The sequence below is a fragment of the Belonocnema kinseyi genome, chromosome 9, assembly GCF_010883055.1.
Source record: "Belonocnema kinseyi isolate 2016_QV_RU_SX_M_011 chromosome 9, B_treatae_v1, whole genome shotgun sequence".
NCBI lineage: Eukaryota > Metazoa > Arthropoda > Insecta > Hymenoptera > Cynipidae > Belonocnema > Belonocnema kinseyi.
Genome location: NC_046665.1, coordinates 47,330,670 through 47,355,039, shown reverse-complemented (window position 1 = coordinate 47,355,039; position 24,370 = coordinate 47,330,670). Strand labels below are relative to the sequence as shown.

General features: G+C 31.9%; 2 protein-coding genes across 9 annotated transcripts in view; one reads left to right on the top strand and one right to left on the bottom strand.

Annotated features, from left to right (window-relative positions):
* Positions 1-2: 2 nt before the first annotated feature.
* Positions 3-19,609, bottom strand: LOC117179833 (dynein regulatory complex protein 1). Of its 5 annotated transcripts, none has more exons than XM_033371975.1 (13): positions 19,374-19,609; positions 3,576-3,781; positions 3,112-3,254; positions 2,948-3,056; positions 2,513-2,863; positions 2,027-2,424; positions 1,704-1,920; positions 1,472-1,598; positions 1,188-1,402; positions 962-1,104; positions 704-882; positions 205-626; positions 3-141 (listed from the first exon to the last, which is right to left on the bottom strand). In XM_033371975.1, the coding sequence occupies exons 3-13, from the start codon at positions 3,243-3,245 to the stop codon at positions 94-96; spliced, it is 2,343 nt and encodes a 780-aa protein (XP_033227866.1). In that variant the 5' UTR covers positions 3,246-3,254; positions 3,576-3,781; positions 19,374-19,609; the 3' UTR covers positions 3-93. The 5 variants fall into 5 exon arrangements, with proteins under 5 accessions (XP_033227866.1, XP_033227868.1, XP_033227869.1 ...); XM_033371977.1 differs by having other exon boundaries at positions 19,379-19,609; XM_033371978.1 differs by having other exon boundaries at positions 19,492-19,609.
* Positions 15,873-24,370, top strand: part of LOC117179831 (protein split ends-like) — a 192,095-nt gene continuing 183,597 nt past the window's right edge. For all 4 annotated transcript variants that reach the window (XM_033371972.1, XM_033371971.1, XM_033371973.1 and 1 more), the window contains exon 1: positions 15,873-16,924. In XM_033371972.1, coding sequence (XP_033227863.1) covers positions 16,842-16,924 — 83 coding nt within the window. In that variant the 5' untranslated portion in view covers positions 15,873-16,841. The remainder of the gene's footprint in view (positions 16,925-24,370) is intronic.

Here is a 24,370-nt window from a genome sequence, read left to right as displayed (position 1 = left end):
AATTTCGTGAAGGTATGAAATTGTCATTTATTATTTAATTCTGTGTGAATTATGAAAGTACGATCTACAATTAAAAGAATGATACAATTAAAATCAGCTGTCTTCTCTTTTCAATCGCAAGATCGGCAAATTATTTTCAGGCTGAAAATTAAAGTTTAAAAGCAATTTTTAATTCTGAGTATTTACTTTTAGAAAAGTACTTACTTTTTTGTAAGCTTCCAATAATCGTTGCAGTTCCGCATTTTGTCTCCGGAGCGATTCAGTTTCTGTATTCAACTTGCGTCGTTCTTTTAAAATTTCGTGGTATTTATTTAATCCAACCAAAAGTGCAGCCCAAAGTCTTTCTCTTTTTTCGTTAACGATTTCTCTGTATCTAGCCCAAAATTTTGTGACGTCCTCAATCGAAATATTTCTTGAAATTGTAGATTTCGCCTGTGTTAATTTTTCTTTAAATGTGAGCAAATCTTCTCCTTGTTTGACTGAATGAAATTTTTCTACGAATTCTTTTAGAGCTTTTATTACATGCGTTACTCGTATTTCGAATAAATGCCCTTCTTCGCAAAGCAGTTTTTGTTTCTTTGAGTCGCTTAAAGAGTCACAGGACAAATCCTCATTTGATTTTGATCCTTGAAAATTAATTTTACGAGGAAAATTGAATAGGAAAAATGTAAGTACTAGAATTTAATTAGGAAAATAATTTTACCTTCGATAGTCGCTTTATCAGTTACAGAAACTGAAGAATCTGTACTTTCTGTAAAAATACTTCCACTGCTCTCACTCGATCCGCAATGAGTAGAAACTGCAGTCACTTCTTCTTTTACTGTTTCTATTAATTTTCTTGTCCTTTCGTCTTCAGGTTCTTCTGGTTTTCCATATAGTTCTCTAAAATGGTATTTATAATTTTTCAACATAAAAGCTTTTACTAACTAAAATGTTAGTTGGTAATTCATTAGAAAATTACTCTTTTATACTCGAGGTTGAAGTTTTGTCGGAAAAACTTTTATCAGATTCATTTTCCTGATTTATACAAATTGGACAGTAAGCGTAGGGCAAAAAGAAATTTAAAAGCAGCTCAATGTCCTCTTTTGATTCTATCTCCAAAGCCTACAACATTTTATTTGGTAACTAATTATACACTACTTTAGTTTTAATTACATCCAAGAAATTGAATAATTTCGTTTCTCAACCTGTAAAACTTTATCAACTCTTATAATAATTCGATTTTCCGTGCTTTGTTTCATAAGCAGTGCTCGCAATTTTTCTTCAATCAAAAATCCAGAACGATCTGAAATTTGTTCCACGATACGTAAAAGCATTTTTCTTTCTAAATTAATTTCCTCCAATGTTTTAGCTGGACTGTATGGTTCACACATTTTGTTTCTTTCGGCCACCATTATTTTTTCTAGAAGTCGGGCAATTGTTAGAAAGCAAATTAACTTTATGACTTTATTTGAATGAAATAAGATTTTACTTTGTTCAATCACAGCAATTGCTTTTCTGTAAGACGGCAAATTCTCCTTTCTCAGAATTTTTTGCTCTGGAGGTTCCCATTCCAAACCTAAAGCTTGCTCAAATATTATTTTATCTGCTGTTAAAATCTAAAAATTTAAACAAAAAGATTAGAGTGATTTACAATTTTTAATAGTATTGGATACTTTAAATTTACGAAAATGTGTATTATAACAAATATTTTTATGTCATACCTTCTGCAAAAGTTCATCAGCAATTTTTGAATTCATGTCCCAAATTTCCAAATACTGTTTCTCATTAATTGCGGTAAAATGATCAGACTTATTTTCAAGTTCTAAAATACTTTTGTGAGCTCGCAAAACTTGGTCTGTCAATTTTTGTATTTCCAGTTTCGTCTTCTCTTCTAAATCAACGTAGCTTTTTTTTAAATCGTTTATGATGTCCTGAAGTCTAAAAATTGCGGTAAGAAATTGAATACCAGCAAATTATTCTTATTCTGTGAACTAAATCAACTTTTTTTTAATAGTTCATTATCATATAAACAAATAAAACCGACTTGTTTAATCTTCTTTTTTGTTGGCTTTTAATAATCGCATTTTCGTCCTCTCGTCTTTTCAGAACAGCGTAATTATAATTAAGTTTTTCAACATTCAACATGCAAATCGCCTTCATCTCTTGAATCTGCTGTTGGAGCTTCTGACACTCAGTTTCCAATTTTATTTTTTGAGCTCTATATTCCTCGTGGTGTTCAGTCATCACTCTATTCATTTCTTTTTCAAATTCCCTCATAATTACTTTTCTTTGTTCAATTCCATTAATCTCATTCGCTTTTCTTTGACTAAACAAACTCTCCCATTTTTTTTTAGAAGTTTGCAAAAAGGTTTTTCGTTCAGAGTCCAAAGCGTTCTCTATCAAAACTAATTCTCGACGGTAAGCATTCGCCATAGAATTCACCTAGGATATTAATATTTTATATTTTCATTTTCTTCAAGGACGGTCGTTTATTATTTTATTCGTGAAATTGATTTGATGAAAGACTTACTTGGAGGTCGATTCTTTCAATTAATATATCTATATCTTCAGTCTGCTTCTTCTGATCCAAGTTAAATTTCGCATCTGCCTCTTCCAATTCTTTTTTTAGTTCTGAAATTGCAGAATCTTTCATTGCAAGAACTTTGAGACATTTTTCATTTTGAGCCATCATCGCAGCATGAATGTCCAAAGGATCTTTCGACTCAAGAATAGAGGACCATTTTTCGTTAATTTCTTGGTAACGTTCTGTACATTGCTTAGAATTTTCTTCTAACATTTGTAACAAGTTATTTCGAGTTTCATTTTCTTTTCCTCGACGATCAAGTTCTCGAGCATCGTTAGCTATTTTTACATTCGAAGTCTAAAATGTTTTATTAAAAATTAAATTTTTGATTCAAGTAGGGAAATTTTATTTACATAAGTAGTTCAGAAAAATGCATATTACCACTTCATTTCCTTCAGTTATTAATTTTTCCAAATACTCTGCACTTGCAATAATTTGCTTTTCTGATAGTGTTTTATCCTCATCCTGCTCTTCTTCCGGTCTGTCTTTCCTAAAAAACTGCATATTAAGAAAAAAAGTGTTTTGAGGTTTTTAAAACTACCTACTTTCTTAGAGCATCTTGACGTCTCTGAACTCTCAGTCTGCGGGCTAATTTTCTTTCATTTGAATCAGATGATGTGACTGATGGTTCTTCCGATTCTTCGAAATATTGTTTATATGTTTCGTCGGTTTTAGCCATTATTACAAACTAAAATAAGAATAGAATCTATAAATTATTAATAAATGTCATTTTGACTTTGACGTTTAGAAGCACACGAAATGGGATACAAATTCAGAATGTCTAAAACTTGTCTGCTTCAACTTCTTTGGATTTTTATATTCTAATTTTATTATAAGTGTTTTTATTTTACTTTCAGATATTTTAACATAAATGTTTTTTTTAATTTTCGTCTTTTTATTTGAATTAAAGAATTTAGGAAGAAATTTCTGCAATAAGCCAATAAAATACAGAATGTTCGAACAACAAAAATCCAAACAGTTTCTAGGTACATGGAGGTAACAATGATACCTGTAAACAACATGTAACCACGGGCAACAATCTTGAAAAGTCGGCAAAGTATCGATCAGAACCAACAATATTATTCTCCTTCGCCAGAAGATGGAACCACTAATCCACCAGCTGAAAATCCAGCCATGCCAGATGTCTCGACCACCTCTATAATCATCGTCAACCAAGAGTGACAAAGAGTATTTTCTTGAGTTCGACCCCACGGCCTATTTTAAATAATAACTCTCTTCATGAATTAATGAGCCACAAATTACATACATACATACATACATACATACATACATACATACATACAGCCTTTATAACAAGATCAAAGATAATTGACGAAAAATCGCTAACTTCAGGTCATGTGACCCGATCACTCTTATGACAAGCATTATTAGTCGACTTGTACAACTGCTTTGGCGTACACTCAGCTGTACAGTATACTAGTAGGCTTCGAATGTTGTATATAAAATGAACGAACCGTTATGTGTGTGCAGTACCAACGACGAAACGAGGATGCGTACTACTTTCACGAGTACCTGCTCTCTTGGGCTCTTGCTTCAACTCGAAACCAAAGGATTTGTTCAGTAGTACAGCCATTAAACATCCAAGTCAAATCAAGTCCGAACCAAATCCATGGTTTGCGTGAAACTTTTGCTTGCGATTCCGATCGATTTTGAATGTAAGCAAGCAATGTAATACTTGTATGAGAGAAGTGTCGCCCGGGTGCGAAATGCAAACATGGGAGCAAACACCGAGAAGCTGAAATTACGCCAGGACTCAACAAGAAAATACAGAAACTGATGGTTTCCAAGCCCTCCGGGAAGCGCGGAGTGCCTTCCAATGTTTGCTTCCTCTGGGCCTCTAGTTGACTACTGAGGACGGGGAAAAAAGAATTTAAAAAAAAAGAAACTACGAGGGTAGATTAATGGATATAATTTTAAAATGGAATAAAATGTTAATAAATTTAGAATTTGATAGTTATTTGGGGTCTTTCCGGTATATCTTTAGCAATCAAATATAGTTTTTCAAATCAGTTGAAAACATTCTTATTACTCAGAACTGGAATATGCATTATTAGATTGATGAGAACTGATATTATTCTTGTTTCTGAATTTTTCGTTTCTTAAATCACTTTATTTTTCTAAACTGATAATCTGATTTTTTTAATCATTCCATTTTTCAGGATTAAAAGCACTTTTCCAAATTTAGTTTTTTTTCTTCTAATATTTATATTTTCGAAAACTGATTGCATTCTGGTCTTTCAGATTCGAGAAAATTTTCAAAAAATCTGGTTTCACAAATTACTATTTTGATTCTAGTTATGTCAAAGAATAGATTAAAAGCTTTAATAAAAGCTGAGGGGAAAACAATGGATCAAATGCATGGAACAAAACTTTATTTCTGTAATATCTTTGTAATTAATCATTATTATTGTCATTTTATTATTTCATTAAATAGTAATAAAAATATAAAAACTATTTTTCAAATACACTTATATAGAAAAAATGAGTTTTTACGAAGATATTAGCTAAATAGGGCCAAAATGGACCGAATCCCATGCATTTGGTCCCTTGTTTTCCCCCTGGCAATCTAAGACGTGAAGTTAGCTGTTGATTGAAGTAAAAATACCTAATCAATGTAACATTACTGATGATGTAATTTGAAATAAAAAAAGTTTATTTTCAATTTTAAAAATATGCCCGCCGCGCGGGCACATCCTCGTTGGGCGATGCGCGCCAAGTTTGAGCTAGCCTATGGCATACGGGCGCGCTTTGTGCTCGTTTTCGTACGTTTAATGCGTACACTTTAACTACAGTTTTCAAATTTCATAAATATTATTGCTTAAATCGAAAACTGTGATTCAAACTTCTGAGAAATTACAGCCATTAATTGGAACTGAAAAATTTTTCCATTTGTTGTTAAAGAAGGTTCTCAAAGCAGCTACGACTTTAAGCATTACATTCTCATCGTGAGACTCGCGCTTCCCGCTCGATAATTTGTGTACAATTGAAAAAATTGATCAAGATAATTTGTAAATCTTGTTCAAATCTACTAAAAATAACGCTTTATACTTACGGATCGTTTAAAAACCAAAATTGCAATTTTTAGAAAATAATCGAACTTTTTAATTTTTGTCTAATTAACCAATTTCATGAGATAGTTTCGAAATACATATATTTTACATCTAATTGAAATTTAGATTGATGTTCCTTAACCTATTAAATAAATTTTTTTTCTTTTTCTTTTTTTTTGAAAATTTTCAAAATGTTCAAAAGCATATAACTTTTTTAATTTTTATCGAAATTAAAAATGTCATTACGAGAATTTCTAAAACGTATGAACATTTTTTTTTAATTTTGAGCATGTTCTAACTTTTTAAATGTTTGTCTAAACGAAAAATTTAACTAACATAGTTCTTAGATATATTTAATATCTATTGAAAAATCCAAATTAAATTTCTTAATCTATCAGAGTTCTTTTTCTATTTTTCAAAATTTTCGGAACTATATAACTTTTCTAATTTCCATCGAAATTGACAATTTTATTTAAGTAATTGGCAAGTCTCCTGTCCTTCCATAAGAAAGGTTGACAAAAACGTATAAAATTTGAAGAAAACAAATTTCAAATTTTGAAAATGCTCTAAATTTGTTTAAGTTTACATACAGCATTCAGGTAACCATACATACATACATACAGACAGACACCGACAATATTTTATGATTTTCGGATTCTGTGAGTGCCAAAACGTAAAGATCCGTTAAAAACTAGAGATCGTATTTTAATCATTGATGGCTTATTTTTTTAAAGACATTTTCTACAACTCTACTGTTTCCAATTTTACAAGTAAAATTTTCCATGTATAAAATCGCGTTTAAAAAATGTTTAAAAAAAACATTATTTAAGCAAATAACTATACATTGAGAATATTTACTTATTTTACAAGTTGGAAACAGTAAAATTGCATATAAAACTTTTTTTTCTACAGGCTTGATTTTCGGAACGACAACTGCTTTAAGGCTTAAATCATTCCTTTTTCAAAAAATGAAACTTCTCGTTTCTCGAATCATTTCACGTTTTCAGGGATGCTACAAAAGTCGGTTTTCAAAACTCCATGACTTCCAGGTTTTCCAGATCTACTTTGGTAGAAATTCCAGACAAAACATTCTACAGATCGCAGACTAAATTACCAACAATTCCTCGTATATTTATTAGTTGATGCAAATCCAAAGGGCTCTCTAATCATTTTTAAATTCTAAACAATTCCTAATAATATTAACATAAGATTTATAATTAAAATTCTGAAATTATTAGAATCATATTTTTTCTTCAGTAAAAAGATCCATTCGCATGAATTAAAAAATAACAAATTTTATTTAAAGTACTAAAATAACGTTTAAGACTTTGAAGCAGCGACTAATAAAATTCCAGTCACATTTTTAAAATTCCATGATTCCCAGGATTTTTAGAAAGTGTTTACAATTCCATGAATTTTTCCAGGTCTTTGAGGTTTTGTCGCAACTCTGCTTTTCTGAAATTGAATAATTGATGCGATTGTAAGAACCAAAATTATTTGGGGAATTGAATTTAATTACAGTGGTTTGAGGGCCAGGAATGTTGTGGAGAACTAGAATGTTTTCAGTTCTGAAAAAGCGGAATATTGAAATGACTCGATATATAAGATTGGCGGTTTTACAACAATAATAATGGACTGCTTCAGTGCAGAATGATAAACTGAAATGGTCTTGAGGAACCAACTAGTTATTAGGAGAAAACAGAATTCTATGAATGAAAAACTAGAATGCTCTGCAAAACTGGATATTTGTAATCGCGATAAATCTGATTGGATAAATTGGAAATATGGAAGGAATTAGGGGGATCACAAACCAGATAATATTGAAAAAGTTGTATGATGTGAGAAATTAGATTTAAAGTATATACCAGAAAGCAGAATGATTCCAGTTTTAGACAACGGAATGTATCAAAGTATTTGAGTTGAGGAACAATCATGGAACAATTACAACTTAAAAACAGAAAAATAAATCTTTAATCACTTTTTTCTTAAAGACCATGTAGAGAGAAAAAGCTAATCTCAATTATAATTACTTGTAAAGATCTGCTCAACAACGTAGCACCAAAAACAAAATTGAAATATTTAGACAATTTATCTTAGAGTATTAATAGAATTACGATAGAATTCGCTTATAGGAGGCTATGAAAAATGAATTTCGGTCTTTCAGAGACCAGACCGGCAATCTGAAGACCAGTATTTGAATTCCAACGGAGCTAAACAGAAATTTGTTCACAGCTTAAAAAAATAAAAATCAATATTTTTAAAAATATTGTGTGAATACTAGAGAAAAAACAAGAATCAGTAGGGGAAAGAAGAAAATTAATCTATCTATCTATCTATCTATCTATCTATCTATCTATCTATCTATCTATCTATCTATACAAAAAAGTATTCCTTTTTCTTATATTTTTAAATATTGATTTAAGGCCATGTGATTAGTGGGTCATGTGATCAGGTTCATCTTTCTTAGTGCTTCCTATGACCCACGAAGCATTACAGTGAGTTGAAAATCTGGGATAATAAATAAGAAGCTCTATGAAGGATGGGCCTGGTCGTAAATTTTGAGAATTATGAAAAAAGCAAAAAAAAATATTATTTAGAAAAAAAAACTTTTTTCATAATTAAAAAAATTTAGAACCAGAGCCACCTTTCTTAGTCTTTCTTATTTATTATCCCAAAATTTCAACTCGATGTGGTGCTTCGTGAGAAAATAAGTTAGTAAATAAAATAGTAAATAAAAAAATTTAGGTAAGTTTAGTATCTGGTCACGTGACCAACTCATCACATGGCCTTAAAGGCGTTTGAAACCGAGCCTTAACCTCAAAATTGAATTGCCCCATTTTAGAACATTTCACGCTCCATATTTACTAGAATCCATAAATTAATAAATCCTTTTTGTGTAAAATTTTTATTTGTTTCATTTGAACTCAAACATTCGAAAAAAAGTCGTTTCACATCAAAAGTATTGAAATTAGTAACTTTTTCACTAAAAATATAGACTGTTTTCAAAGCAGAAGTAGGCCCTAAGTACCTAACAAAGATGTAATTGTAGTATTTATGGAGTTAGCCCAGGCATCTGGTAATTTTACATCTCGTATTAAGCAGGTATTACGCATTTGTTTAGTAAAACGGTTTATTAAGGGGTCCTGATAAAAATTCCAGGTTTTCTAAAAAAGACACCAGTGTGTCTCTGAGATATTTTTGAAAAAAATTTTTAAAAATTGTGTTTGCGTAGACTGACTCGCCACATTGCATTTTAGAGCTAAATGTTCATCACCAAAATTAAACTAGAGGAAATTCTCAAAAGTTAAAAAGAAAAACCTATCTCCAATAGGTGCCGAGTATGATCCTACAAAGAACCCGTATTTTTTTCAAAAAAAGTGGAGGGGAAAGCCTAATTCCGAATTTTGTATCTGTACGTTGGTACCTGTTAATTTTACAAGAAAATGTTTAAAACTTCAATTAAGTTTATTTTCATATTCTTTTATTATCAAAATTTAGCAATAATTGTTTCCTCAGCGATGATTATTTTATTATTTTTTGACAATCTTAACATAAATTAATACGCTGTAAAAATAATCCCTTCAATAACATTTTTATGAATTACAAATAAACAACGTAAAACCAATTAATTTATACATATTTTTTCTTCATTTACTTTTGACAACAGGTATTCTGGAAGTAATTTTCACAAAGTAAATACATAAAATATGCACACAATTGATAGTGTGAAGCGTATTATTTAAACAATGGTTGGACAATTTTTTTTTTTTTATAAGACAGGACCAAAACGTGTACTATTAATGATATACAAATGCATATTTCCCATCAACAGGCTCAAATACGGTCGTAGTAAATTTTCTAATACAAACAAATAGTATTTTTAAGTCAAAACTCTTGATCTATGAAGACTAGAAGATTATTTTTTAGATGAATTACGCATAATTTCCTGCTCTATAATTTTTTCTCTTACACCATTTACGTAGATTCGCCGAGAAACGAAGTATTTTGAAAAATCTAAACATGAGTAAATTGCCCTAAAAAGTAGGTCAAAAGTGTTCAACTTTGGAAGGTCATAACTTATGACCTATCGGGGCTAGATTATTGCATTTTTTTAGAATCACTCGAAATTGCGGTTGTTTCAATTAAAGTTTTAAACCCTTTTTTTGTAAAATTAACCGGTTCCAAAGCACAAACTTCAGAATTGGGGATTTTCGGCTTTTTCAAAAAAATGCGGGTTCTTTGAATTACGACAGATACCTGGACTAAGTGTAAAATTAGGCAATTCAATTTTGAGTCCATAATTATTTAAGGAAACAGACTGTTATGATTGTAAAAGTATATCTGTACTGTACATTTAATTGAAAAACTCGGAAAGTTTGAATGATCCCAGTTTTTAAAAATCGAGTGTCTCAATGGAATTAACTTGAGAAATGAACATGGTTTCAGTTGGGAAAGTACAGTGTAAAAAGTTTCATGTAATTTTACCACAAAGATCATAGGACATAAAAATACCAGCGATTACTGTGGGAAATTCATTAAAATTAGGTAGAAATAACACAATAGTGTAAAATCGCACACAGATGGTGAAAAGCAGTTTTGGAAGAATGGAATTTTACATTCGGCTCGTGAAATTACAGAGACGCTGTAAAACGCCGCATGTGAAAGGTTGCGCATGCGCAATGACCAGCTCGGGTATTTTGAATCGCTGAATGTATGTTTTAATTAAATCTAATCGTAAGAATAATAAGATATATAAATAAAAGGAGCCATGTGTTTATGACGCAGAAAAAAGTTAACTTTTTGTTTGGTTTGCTGTTACAAAACAAATACGCATCAAACTTATAGGGTTATGATCAGTGGGCGAAATAGGCGCATCCTAATTTATATCATCTGCTCTCGAAACAGCCGTAACCTTCAAAATTATTTTTTTTTTTCGCAAGCAAGCTAAACATGCGAACAAATTTATATAAGTAAAACACATTGCGCTTTGCCTTTGTGATGTGCTCAACCCAGCACAATCCACGATTTCAATTCAAATATATTTTCGAATGCTGCTAAAATTTTGCACAATTTTGCACTGATTATGGAATTTTATATTGTTGCTGTAAAACGTATTGCACTCCGCGTGTGAAATTACACTAATCGTTGGAAGCTTACATAAACATTGTAAAACTACATTTTTATTTCGGTTACACTTTAGTGTAAAATTCCCACGAAAATCACTGGTATTTTTATGTCCTATGATTGTTGTGGAAAAATTACACTTTCATTGTAAATTTCATTCATTTATGGTCAAATTCCTTTAATAGTCACTGTCAATTTACAAGAAACGTGTAATTTTGCGACAACAATCATAGGAAAAAGTTACAGAATGAAATGTAATTTTTAGCAATATTTTTTACAGTGTAGATGATTAGAGGGACCAGATTCAAGGAATCTGAATAATTTTCTGAATGATAATCTTATTTTGAATTTAAAACGTCAGAAAGTAAAACGATTCCAGTTTTTAAAAGTGTAATATTTTAAGAGAATTAACATGGTTTCAGTTTTTGAAGATGAAATTATTTGATCGACCAGATTCAAGGAATCTGAATCATTTTATTTGAGAATATAAATTAATTTGAGGAAGCACATTGGTATGGTTTCAGAAGTAGAAATATCTTATTTTGAATTGAAAAAGTCAGAAAGTAAAATGATTCCAGTTTTTAAAAGTGAAATATATTAAGAGAGTTAACGTGCGTTCAGTTTTTGAAAATGGAATGATTTGAAAGCCAAGATTCAAGGAATCTGAATCATTTTACTTTAGAAAATAGATTAATTTAAGGATCCATACTGATATGATTGCAAAATGAGAGTAATCGTACTTTGATTTTTAAAATGTCAGAAAGTATAAGAATGATTTTAGTTTTTAAAAATCGAATGTTTCCATGAAACTAACTTGAGGAATGAAGATGATTTCAGTTTTTAAAAATGAAATGGTGTGAGAGACCAGATTCAAGGAATCTAAATAATTTAATTTGAGAATATAAATTAATTTGACGAAGCACATTGGTATGGTTTCAAAAGTAGAATGATCCTATTTGTAATTTAAAAAGGCAGAAAGTAAAATAATTCCAGTTTTTAAGAATGGAATATTTTAAGAGAATTAAAGTGGTTTCAGTTTTTAAAAATGGAATTATTTGAGAAACCAGATTCAAGGAATCTAAATCATTTTATATTAGAAAATAGGTCAATTTGAGGATCCATGCTGGTATGATTGCAAAAGGAGAGCAATCCTGCTTTGAATTGAAAAAGGCAGAATGTAGAATGTTTCCAGTTTAAAAAAATCGTTGTTTGAATGGAATTGACTTGAGGAATGGCCATGGTTTCAGGTTTTGAAAGTAGATGATTTGAGGGACCAGACTCAAGGAATCTGAATATTTTCATTTAAGAATATAAATTAATTTGAGGAACCACATTGGTATGGTTGCAAACGTAGAATATTCTTATTTTGAATGGAATATGTCAGAAAGTAAAATATATTTAAGTTTTTAAAAATGGAATATTTTAAGAAAATTAACCTGATTTCAGTTTTGAAAATGGAATAATTTGACTGACCAGATTCAAGAAATCTGAATCATTTTATTTCAGAAAATAGATTAATTTGTCGATCCATACTGGTATAATTGCAAAAAGAGAGTAATCCTACTTTTAATTGAAAAAGTCAAGAAGTAGAATGATTCCAGTTTTTAAAAATCGAATTTTTCAATGGAATTAAACTCAGGAATGATTATGGTTTCAGTTTTTGAAAAATTCATGATTTGAGAGACCAGAATCAAGGAATCTCAATCGTCTATTCGAGGAAATAGATTAATTTGAGGAAACAGACTGGTACGATTGCAAAATTACATCTTAGTTTGATTTGAGAAAGTCGGAAAGTAGAATGATTTCAGTTTAAAAAAATGGAATGATTTAAGGGAAGTTGAGGAATGAACATAGTTTGAGTTTTTGAAAATGGAACGATTTGAGAAACCAGATTCGATGAACCTGAATGGTTCCATTTTAGGATCTGGACTCATTTGAGGAACCGGACTGGGTTCATTGAAAAACTAGAAAGATCGGCAAAACTGGATTTGAGAAATCATGATCAGAATAATTTGACAAACTGGAAATATAAAGGAGGAACCAGAATGGTCAACACTCAAGTCGAATGAAACGGGATTGACTTGAGCAATCCGAATTTGTTGCAAATAAATGATTTGAGGAAGTGGACAGAGTTAGCTTGTCGCTAAGGGGATTCACAGGTCGCTAGACCATGTTGGAATAGTGTCTTGGAAAGGTTCGAAGCGAAGCAAAAGCAACGAAAGATTTAATTGAACATTGAACATTGAACGAAAGAACGATCGAGAGGTCTCGGACTCAGAGCTGTGGATGTACGGTCGTCGTTGTCGCCGTCGCCGTTCGTTCCTACCTACATGAGCTTGGTTGGGTTGGGTTGTAGGAGAGAGAAGGAGAGATTAACAGAGTGGAGAAAGAGGAGCAAAAGAGAAAGAGGTGGTGAGACGAGCTTGGCACAGGGGTTCGGGTTAGCTCGTTCGACCCGTTATCCCTCCTTCCCGCCTTCCTCTTGCACCCAACCAGGGGCGGATAAATGGGCGCCTTTCCCGAGGCCTTTCCCAAACCTAAAGGAGATGTTTTCAACAATTAAAAACTCTCCTTTTGCTTTATATTTACAAAATCGTTGCCACATCCTCAATAATCCACTTCAATAATAGGTATATAAAAGCAGCTATTTGATCGCGGTTTGTGAAATGAAACAAAGGTTTGATCCAGTTGAATTGGTACATCTGCTTTAGTAATGCTCGCTATCTCGGAAAGACTTACTTGACATTTTGCATTATTTTAAGCATCATATATAAATCTCAGCTCTAATGAAGATAGTTTTTCATTACGGGGCACCCATATATTACGTGACGCAATTTTCCGGCGATTTTGTACCCCCTCGACCCTATGTGACGCTTTTTCTGTTTTTCTTTTTTTTTCTTGTAGTTTTTCACCATTGCCGTAAGTCTAGACTGAACCCTCTCCCCCTAAAAGCGTTAGGTAATATTTGGTCGACCCCTTATGCAGAAAGGGCATTTTCGAAAAGGAAAATTAAAAAATAATTGAATAAAAGGATCAGTCGTATATTTAATTAATATTTTGGGATTCATATATCTGCATAAGTGCACAATCATCCCCAAATAACTCACAAGTATGCGACTTTATTTTTGAACGATCCAACCCCATGTTTATTTTCAAACAAGCCTGAGAGACGCTTATTTATTCTTGGTAAAAAGAAGAACTCAACCATCTTGAATACTAGTGGTGCATATTTGTCAATTTAAATAACGAACTGAAATAAAATTAAAAAGAAATCAGTATCAGTTAATCTGACGCCCCGAGAAAGTATTGGAAATTATATTAGTCTGAAAAAGCTTGCACTCATAATATTTCACTTAAAGTTTTTTTTTTAATAGTAAGTGTTTGTAAGTGGTTGTCTACTTTAATTACATCCATATAATTCATGATAAAAATGGTATCACCCTATTATTTAAATGATTATACAAACTAAATGAATTTTATTGAAAATTTTTTTTACAATATTTGTTACTGTTGAATTAGTAATTAACAACAATGCCTCGAATTTAACATTTTATTAATCGATTATTAATAAATGTAATAGGAATATACAATATTATGACAGTCGAAAACGCAATTTTTAAATATAAAGAGTGACATATTAGACAAATAATGGCAATTTTTTAATATTTTAAAAAGAATCTTTCAGATTATTCATTATTATATAAATCTGAAAACGCGTAAAAAACTAAGAATTTTATTTATTTTATTATAAAGGATTTATAAGTTGTTATTATGAATTGATGAATATTCGAATAATATGAATTTAATAATAATAAATAATTCACACCTTTTTGAATCGCTGATTCTTATTATGAAGTTTCAGAAGCAATTTTCTCCAGAAGAGCCTTTTGTCGGTTCTCTTCAGTATCCACTGTTTATACCACGCAAATTATATTTGTTTTTAATAACGTGCTGAGACGTTTTTTGATAGCGGAAAAACAGCTCTTGTTCATATCACCTAATTCCACTGCTTTTGAAATAAAAATAAACAAAATATGAAAACCGAAATTGACGAATGAATGAAATTCGTAAGAATGTTATTACTCAATATTGATGTCAACAAATTGTGTAAGAAAGCGGGAAAGAATGGAAGTTTGGCGAGGTCGGGCGCCACTCTGGCTGAGGCAGGCATTGATTGTTTTTATATATACTTTTTAAGTCCTTAAGATGATAATGTAGTTTTGTTCCGATACAAAATAGTTGAGTATTTATTCAGAATAGAGTAGTTTTAGTATTATTAAAAAATGAAAGAATATTTTTACTTATTTGGAATATTTCAATCTGAAGATTCTTAATTTAGAACATTTTAAATTTAAAATCGTTCAATTTTAAATGCTTTAGATTTGAAAATGTGTGTTTTCGCAGGATTTAATCAGAAAATTTCGAATTTTAAATACGTAAACTTGAAATTATTTGTTTTTGAATTTTTTTACGTATTGAGGTTGTCAATTATTTGTAAATTATTGTAATTTAAGATCTTAACAATGTTCAATTTAAAACCTTTAAGCATTAGGGCTTAGATTTTTAAATTATACCATTTTAAACGTTTTTAATTCCAAAATTATTGAATTTCAAAAGTTTTCCAATCGAAATCGTACATTTGTAAGTAAATTGATTTTAGAACTTGAGTTGAAATCATATTAACTCTTTATGTTATTTACATAAGAATGATGACTATTAAATTAAAGTCCTTAACAATGTCAAAAAATAGGGAACCCAAAGTATGATATTCTCTCAAAAGGCAAAGCTCTCTCAAACGAACAAATCTATCCTTAAAAAAAATCTGTGCGGACAAAAAGCACGAAGCTTTAATTGTTCAAACCAGGGCCCTGGAACTATAGTTTTCATCCCTGATGCCCCCTACTTGTGCGTGTTTCGATTCTACGATTCCCTCAACGCCATTTCGCCTTCCCCCACTCCAGCATATCTTCGTCATCCCTTCCACAGAGCAAGCGAGCGGCAGCGATAGGCGGGCCGCCTCTCTCGAGGTAGACTCGCTCCCATCCCCACTCTCGACTCTCTCAAAACCTGGCTAGCGAGCCACGCTAACGCTCCCGCCAGTGACGTCACTGTGAATAGAGTAGTGCAGTGAACAGGAGCGAAGCTAGGCTCCGTCCGTGTACATACCCAAGTGAAACGAAACAAGTACGCGAAGCGATTATCGCTACACAAGTGTAATTAAATAAAGCACGTTCTGCGTGTAATGTGCATGCATTTAGGTAGATAGATGTGTCTACGCACATTTTCCCCCGAGTTATCACAACCGTTATCATCTTCCTTTCCCAACAAAACCCGGATAACACAACGTACCCAAGTGTCTTCAGCCCAGTGGATGTAACTCCTCTGTGCGATTTGTCAGTGGAAGGCCCAAGGCACGCCAAACGTAACGTCTTAAAAGTTCAAAAAGTTTAAGCTGAGCTTTCAAAGAGCTTAGTCCACAAATAGCTGAGCTTTTCTTTTTAAAAAGTAGTGCGCGGGAAAAAACGTAGTTTTTTTGTTAACGAGGAGGCAGGCGGGATTCGGGAGTGAAATGTCGCGATCAGAACGGGATGTGAATATCTGGTGTGGCGTGTAAAAATTTAGTGTGTACGATGTGGTGTCCGAAAAAAGTCTTCCTCCTCCTCGTTGCCGCTGCTAGTGGTGAATCTTGCAGTTTTTGCTGCAGCCCAATATTACGGGGTCAGCAATTTCAAGGCAGTGATTAGTGGTGTGGTTTCAAAAAGGGAAGTGGGAAAAGAAAAATATTCGTAAAATAAAGAGGGAAATTGAGATTGAAAGAGGTGTTTTGGCACCTGGGGAGTCGAGGAACAAGAGTAACGGTCGCTCGCTCGGAAGCGAGCGTTACTGGCTCTGCCTCATGGCGAGATATTTTGTGATTTGATTATTTGAGGAGTAATTCTTATTGGGAGAGAAGTTCGATTGATTGTGCAGTGATGGTTTTGTGAAGTGAAGTGAGGATAATCGGGCGAGTTGTGTGTCGTTGTACAGTGCCGCCAAACGATACCACAACATCCGATCCCAAATGAAGAGTTCGGAGCAAAATGGTTAGAGAGACACGTCACCTGTGGGTTGGAAATCTGCCGGAAAACATCCGTGAGGATCGCATAAGAGAGCACTTCAAACGGTAAGATTTGTGCTTTTCTGGAAAAAAATCCAATGGTTTTGAGAGTTTCGTTGCATCCAACAATCCCCAAAATCTGTAGAATTACAGTATTTAAATGTGATATTTCCGGTCGACAATGTCCAAAATTACAAATTTAATCCAAACTAGTTACAACTCATTTAGTACAAATCTACCTTGAAGCATGGAAATCACTGAAATACGAAACTTAATAAACAATTAAGATGTTTTGAAAACAGTAATAATTTGATGAATTTTGAACACTTACTGATTAAAAAATATTTCAAATAAATAACTTTGCATTTAAATGTTTAGGTATTTTAACTTCAATCCCCAGCTAGCTTCACTTCGTTGATTGCTGAGGGAAAAATAAATGACCAAGTGCATGTGATTCGGTCCATTTTTGCCCTATTTTTCTAATATCTTCGTAAAAACTCATTTTTTCTATATGAGTGTATTTGAAAAATAGTTTTTATTTGTTAAGAACTATTTGATGGTATAATAAAACGATAGTAATTATTATTCGTTATGAAGATAACACGTAAATGAAGTTTTGTTACATTGTTTTCTCCCTCATCATTCAACGAAGTGAAGTTAGATGACCCTGAAGAGAAACTGCCTAATTGAATTAAATCACTTCAAAATTCGATGTTAAGTATTTACTATTGAAACTTTTAAAATGGGTGAATTTCAAATTCTACTCAACAATAAGAACAGTAGTCTAATACTGTAACATGAGTTGGTTTTTGATAAAAATACATTTTCAAATCATCCTGGGTTTGGCGCTGACCCCACCTTACCACTCGAGGGTTAACTATTAAAAATAAACAATTTTTTGTCAAGAGTGTTTGTAATTTAACACTTTTGAGTTGAAAGTTTCAAATAGAAAATATCAAAATTGGACAATTTTGAATGGATAGTGTTTGAAATTTAATCATTGAAGTTTTTAAGGGCATATGCCAGTGTCACGTAGCCCTGAACATTGTACATGGTTTATATTCAATTTCAAATATATATGTATATAACGTTTTTAATTAAATATTTTATATTTTAAATTTGTATATTTTGAACCTTTTCCCAAAATTTGAACCCAACAAGTGCAGAATGGATTACAACTGTATGGGGCCACACTTCATATCAGTAATATCTTCGCAATAAACAATAATTATTATCATTTTATTATTTCATTGAATATTTCTTGAAAAATAGAAAATAATTTCCAAATGTACTTACAATAAAACCCCCTTTTTTACGCAGGTATTAACAAAATAAGGTTTAGTCCCCTCATCGCTCGACAAAGTGAAATTAGTTTGTGATTAAGTGAAAATACCTAATTGTGCACTCTCGGAAATTTTTGTATAGTTCAAATAAATTTAGGAACGCCGATTCTTTCTTTTATCAACATCTATTATACACATTTTTAAGTATATGTTATTAGTCACATATTTTGCTTTGTTTTCAAAAATCTTATTTTAAACTTGTCAACTTTCTGGAAATCAGCCTTAACTATTTAAGAACTTTATGTACAAAAATTTGTTTTCTTTATGTACACATTTCGTAGATGCTGCATGTACCGAAAAATGTTGGATATCACGGTCTTAAAATTAAACAATTTTTTAATCCCAAGGTATTAAAAAAGCAACATTGCCGTGTAAGGTTTTCAAGTTAATTATTTTTACCCTAAAAACTACCGAATTTTGGTTTTATTTACATTTTTGTTCGAGTTTTCATTTTATTAAGTAAATTGCTTTTGAAACGTATAAAAATAAAGGAAATGCGACCCTGATAATGCCAGCGAACTTGGGTGGGTCCCTTTACCCCTCCCTCTCTTGGTCCTAAGCCCCCTGGAGCACGCAAGTTTCACAAAATACCCGTAATTTACCACTTGGGCCTCTGTTGCACGAAACGTGGGTCTTGTTCCCATCTCGAGTCAAAGATCATTTGAATAGGATTTAGGTATAGGTGGAAAGTAAGAAACATTCTTCAAAACGGATGTTTTTGGACTGTATTTTTCTCTAATTTCGCACGCGAAGAACTTCGACAATCTATATTTTTGAAGTTACTGTAATAGTTTGCATAGTTTGATATAGTGGTTCGTTTGAAATGTAGATTATATAATCGAGAAAACGTTAGGTCAATTTCATGGCATTTTTTTGAACGAATTGCAGGTCTTCGTTGGTATGAGGAAGTATTTTGTTTACCAAGGAAGATATATAGTTTACTCTTTTTATTTTCATTTGTCTCTGATATTCAGTCTCAAGAAAAAAATGTATGAACAGCATGCATTCGAAATTAAAGAATTCATTTAAAAAATATATAAAGTTGAATGTTTTTTCTATACAAGAGTTAATTTAATATAAAAAAAGACTTAATAAACGGTATCTAAATTTTTCCAACGAAAAGGAATCCCTAAATATTAAAAAAATATATATTACTTCTTATAAGAACTGACCAAACCTTCGTTTTCTGAAAGAAATCAAAAAATGGAGTTCACTAGAATTTTACGTTTCGTAGAGGACGTAAGAAACTTTCCCAACTTCGAATTTCTAGTTTCCTCAGGAAAATTCTACCTGTTCTTTAAGGGCGCTAAATTGTATCATCCTCTTGAATTTTGTCACCCGTTTATCAAAAATGCGTCGTATTTTTGCATCACAATCTCTTTTCATTCCTTTTGGGACAATATGAAACGGCACTATCGCGTTAGACAGGATAACTCGAAAACAAGCGCTTTCTTTATTCTTTTGTTTTCTTTTTTTTTTTTCTAAAAAAAAATAAAGAAGAGCTCAAAGAACCACAATGTTTTCGATACGAAGAGTAGACTCAACGACGAGGATTCTACGTTCAGGGCCTTGGCTGTCTCTACTCGTAGCGTGAGCGCCGACATTCGTTTTTTCCCCGAGTAATAATAGCTGAGGACAGCCATTTTGAGAGCTCACGGCGGCACGAAGTTATTGTTCGACAGTGACGCTCATTTGGAGGATCCTTTGATTATTACTTTTAATGGTATTTAGCTAAAATCCACTTAAAAAGTTGTCAAGTTTAAAATCCTCCTCAAATTATTTAGAATGAGAAAGAATACGGTGTTTGGGTCAAAAGTTGAACAATGATTAATATGTTTAAATTAAGCCCTTACAAATTGAGCATTTTAATTAAGCCTGAACAGTGAAAAATTGAAAAGGATAGCTGAAAATTGAACAATTTAATGTTTGCACAATTTCCAGAGCGTTTGAATATTTATAATTTAAATTCCGAAGCTGGTAATTTGGTGCACCCAAATGTCAGTACTTACAGCAATTCAGGGCCATGTAAAGTCAAAAAATTTAAATTTTGATAAAAGTAATTGCTTTCTTTTTTAGATCGTGAATCCTTTTTAAATCACATATTTCTTAAATCTAGGTTTTTTTGCAATTTAAAAATACTTGTAATATTTTGGACTTTAGATTTGGCTGCGCCTTGTCCCGAATTTCGGGACGACTAGCCGGAAATCAAGATAAATGCTAGTCATCCCGAAATTCGGGACGACTAGCCTATTTTTACCATTTGACTAGTTGTCCTGAAAAGGATGCATTTTATGAATTTTATCTTTTTAACTAAACAAAAATTACCAAAAATGTTAGTCATACCGAAATTCGGGACAATTAGCCTATTTTCACCATTTACCCAATAGTTCTGAAAGAATGCTAATAGTGCAATTATAGTTGATAAAATATAGCGATTTTCAGTCCTTAAGCCTCGCACTATTTTGCAGCCTTCTCATCATTAAACTTTTATTTCAATATGATAGAAAACACTCATTCCTGTTAATCAATTTATACAGTGCTAATCATGAAATGATCTTCGTTCCTGCAGCTTATTTAATTACTTTTCCTAGGAAGTGTTGTAAAAAGGGACAGGGTGTGACCTTACATTATTTCTGTGACTAGTCACAGGGGTGCCCCCCCCCCCCCCACGGGGCGTTGGAAAAGGGACAGGTGTGTGATCTTACATTATTTCTGTGATCAATGATGCTTCAAATGATGCTGCGAACGACCTAACTTTTAGTTTTTTTCTTTTCTGAATTTTGTCCAGGGACAACTAGCAGTTTTAATAATCTTTGCCTAACTCAAAAGGAGTAAAATTGAAAAAATACATAATTTTCGGGACAACTAGACATATAATGAAAACAGGTTAGTCATCCCGAATTTCGGGACGACTAGCCAAATGGTTTGAATAAAAACTTCGTTTAAATTTTATTCAACTTCGAAGTTCAAGTATGGATTAAAGTTCAAAATTGAAACTTATATAAAATGTTTATTCAATTAATTCAATATTTTCTCTGGGCAATCAATAATTTGGTTTTATTGAAAGTAAGGTTTTAAATTGAAACTTCTTGAAAAACGATTGTGCAAAATTTGAATTGACATTCCAAATTGTAATTTTCGCTTTAAAAGTCTGCAGTATGAAATGACAAAATATCGATACAATACCCCATTGACAGTAAAATTCAATATTGTTTTATTCGTTAAACATGTATTGCAAAACATCTCAAGGTTATATGTCGAAACATAATTGTCACTTAATAAATACTTCCAAACCCGGTTGAAGATATTGCCATCAGTGATTCTCAATCTAGATCTTAAGTTTCGCCCTCAGCGCTTAATAAATTTCCGATTGAAAACCATCAAGTTTCACTGTAAAGTATAAATTATTCTGCATTAATTTTTTAATCTGAAACTGCGCACATTTAATCGCAATATTGAAATCCTTTAAGAACATTATTAAATATCAAGGGAGCCATTTTTAGCTCAAGGCGTGACAGAGTTATTGCTCGATAGTGGTACTTAATTGAAAGTTCCCAACTTTAGATAAATTTATTAATCAAATCAAATACAGTTAACATTTATTCACATGCTTATAAGTTTCAATTAATTGATAGAATTTCGTACGTTTTAATATGTTAATATTTAGAGGAGCTATATTCTGAAGATATTATGAAAAGTTAGGTAACGTTGAATAACGTATCCCTCGGGGATAAATGGATCTTCTAAGAAATATTCATTAATAGTAGACCGAGGATTAAGGATTATTATACTCTTATCAGTAAAATTTTCAATCATGGTTCCATGGAGCCATAAAAAACGAAAATCCGATTAAGCTTTATGAAAGACTTGAGGGAGGGGGAATGGTGTGAGAGAGAAGCGAGGCGCACTCGATGTCATGTATTGAGAAGAGGGAAAAGGGGGAGAGGTATTTGTGACGTTGTTCAGTGTCGCTCAACCTGCGGGTCTCTGTTTTTCTGTTCTAACATACATTTACACTTTTCCTAATAATGTTCATTAATTTTTTTAATAATTATTCAAAAGCTATATCGATCAATTAATCGTATTTGAAATATTATGTCGATTTTCTATTTTTCTATACGAATGATTTTGTTTCTTCAGCCTTTTTTTTATTTCCAATTTCATTACTGTCAGAATTGTATGGGACTTTAAGGATAGATGTACGTTGAATTCGATAATGACTTTGTCACCCATTGAGCCCATACCATCCCTAAGTCATATATTAGAACCGGTAGAATTCCTGTTAACGCCACTAAGTTTCTGGACCATATTGCAATCTCTAGGATCTAGGCAGCCAATTAAGTTCCAGGTAACGTGTATACCTGTGAAGTATTGCATGTTTGCTTGTTAATGGTTTTATTCTCTCGGTCCACTTGCATAGGACAATTGCCTGTTTCATGTCCCCATCCCAAACTTTAGACATTTAGTTTAGAGTAAAACTACCTTCGTTAGGTTGTGAAGTGATTCTAGAGTAATGTTGAAATTCGCATTTAGAATGGGGTTAAAGGGCCTTTTCTTTTTCCTGAATTTACAACAAAGGAAAACTTTGGAACTAGACTTACTAGACCCTTTGCTTTTACTTTGTTTGCAAATAGCGATTTCGATGAGGTACTTCTGTTGTACTACTGACAGTTCTGCAATGACAGACGCATTTCAGAAAATCTTGAAAAAAATTTGTACATTTTTAAAAACGAAGTTTTGGTGTTTTTTTAGTAGAGCTCTTTTTTAGAACGATATCCACCAGGTGGTAGGGACGTCTATTTTTGAATGAAGGTGTGGGTGCCCTTCAGTCAATTTCGATGGCCAGCTGGCGATATTAAATTCGGGGCGATATACATCTGTCGAAATTAGCTCCGTTTTGCTTCTGTTATTTTTATTTTAACTTCTAATTTAGAAAAAAGGAAAGGCTCTTTTAAAATAATTTTACTTTTCAAAAATGAATGGGGGTAAAAGAATTTACGAAAAATCAAATTAAATCAGGGGATTATACTGGACAGGGATTAAAAAAAAAATTCTGACTAAAGTCGGGGAATTTCTGTCACTTTAAATTAAATATCAAGGGCAATAAATTTTAGTAGAAATTTCATCTTTTTGGATGTAAATGGAACTTTTTCGTTGAAAATTCGATATTTTTTGGTTTGAAAATTCAACTTCAATGTCGGCACATTGATCATTTTAGTTTAAAACTCGTTATTTTTTGCTGTTCAAAATAGATTTGTTTACATTCCCATATCTGTTGTCTTCTTTATATCGGATAACGTTTGAGGCTACACTGTAAAAAAATTTGTTGTAAATATCCATTGCATTTTTGTAAATGCAGTGCTTTTACAAAATTTTGGGACAGTATATTTCTGAAAGTAGGAAATAATTGAATAAAACTATTTCCTATTTTCTGAGACTTTAATTCCCAAAATTTTGTAAAACCACTATATTGAAAGTGGTGTCGTTTACTTTTCTAGTTGGAAGTTCACTATTTTGAACGCAATTATTTTAATGTACTTGAAGTTACGAACGTTCATTTGAACGAAATTAAAAAAAATTATTTTTCAATTTTTTTTTGCCTAAATCAATTAGGACGGCAAAAAAAATATTCTGTCGGAAAGAATTGTCGAATAAAAATTTTTTTAAGGGGTTACCTACCCTTACACATCACCCATTATTTAGACCTGCCTAATGCAAGTTTGATTGTCGATATTTGAAAATATAAAGACGTCCAAAATTCTCTTTTTTTTAATTCAATAATTATAGAGTGGTTGAGAAAGTTCGGCAAGACCCCTAAAAACCACCCTTAACATATCTGCACCTAAAATGTTAAAAATGACAATGTTTATTGTCGATATTTGAAGATATAAAAACGTCAAAAATTCTCTTTTTGTATCTCACTAATTATAGAGGAAGTGAGAACGTTCGGCAAGACCCCTAAAAACCACCCTTAATATAACCACACCTAAAATGTTAAAAATGACCATTTTGATTGTCGATATTTGAAAATATAAAAACGTGAAACATTATCTTTTTTTTCCCTAATTAATTATAGAGTGAGTGAGAAAGTTCGGCAAGACCCCTAAAAACCACCCTTAATATAACCACACCTAAAATGTTAAAAATGACCATTTTGATTGTCGATATT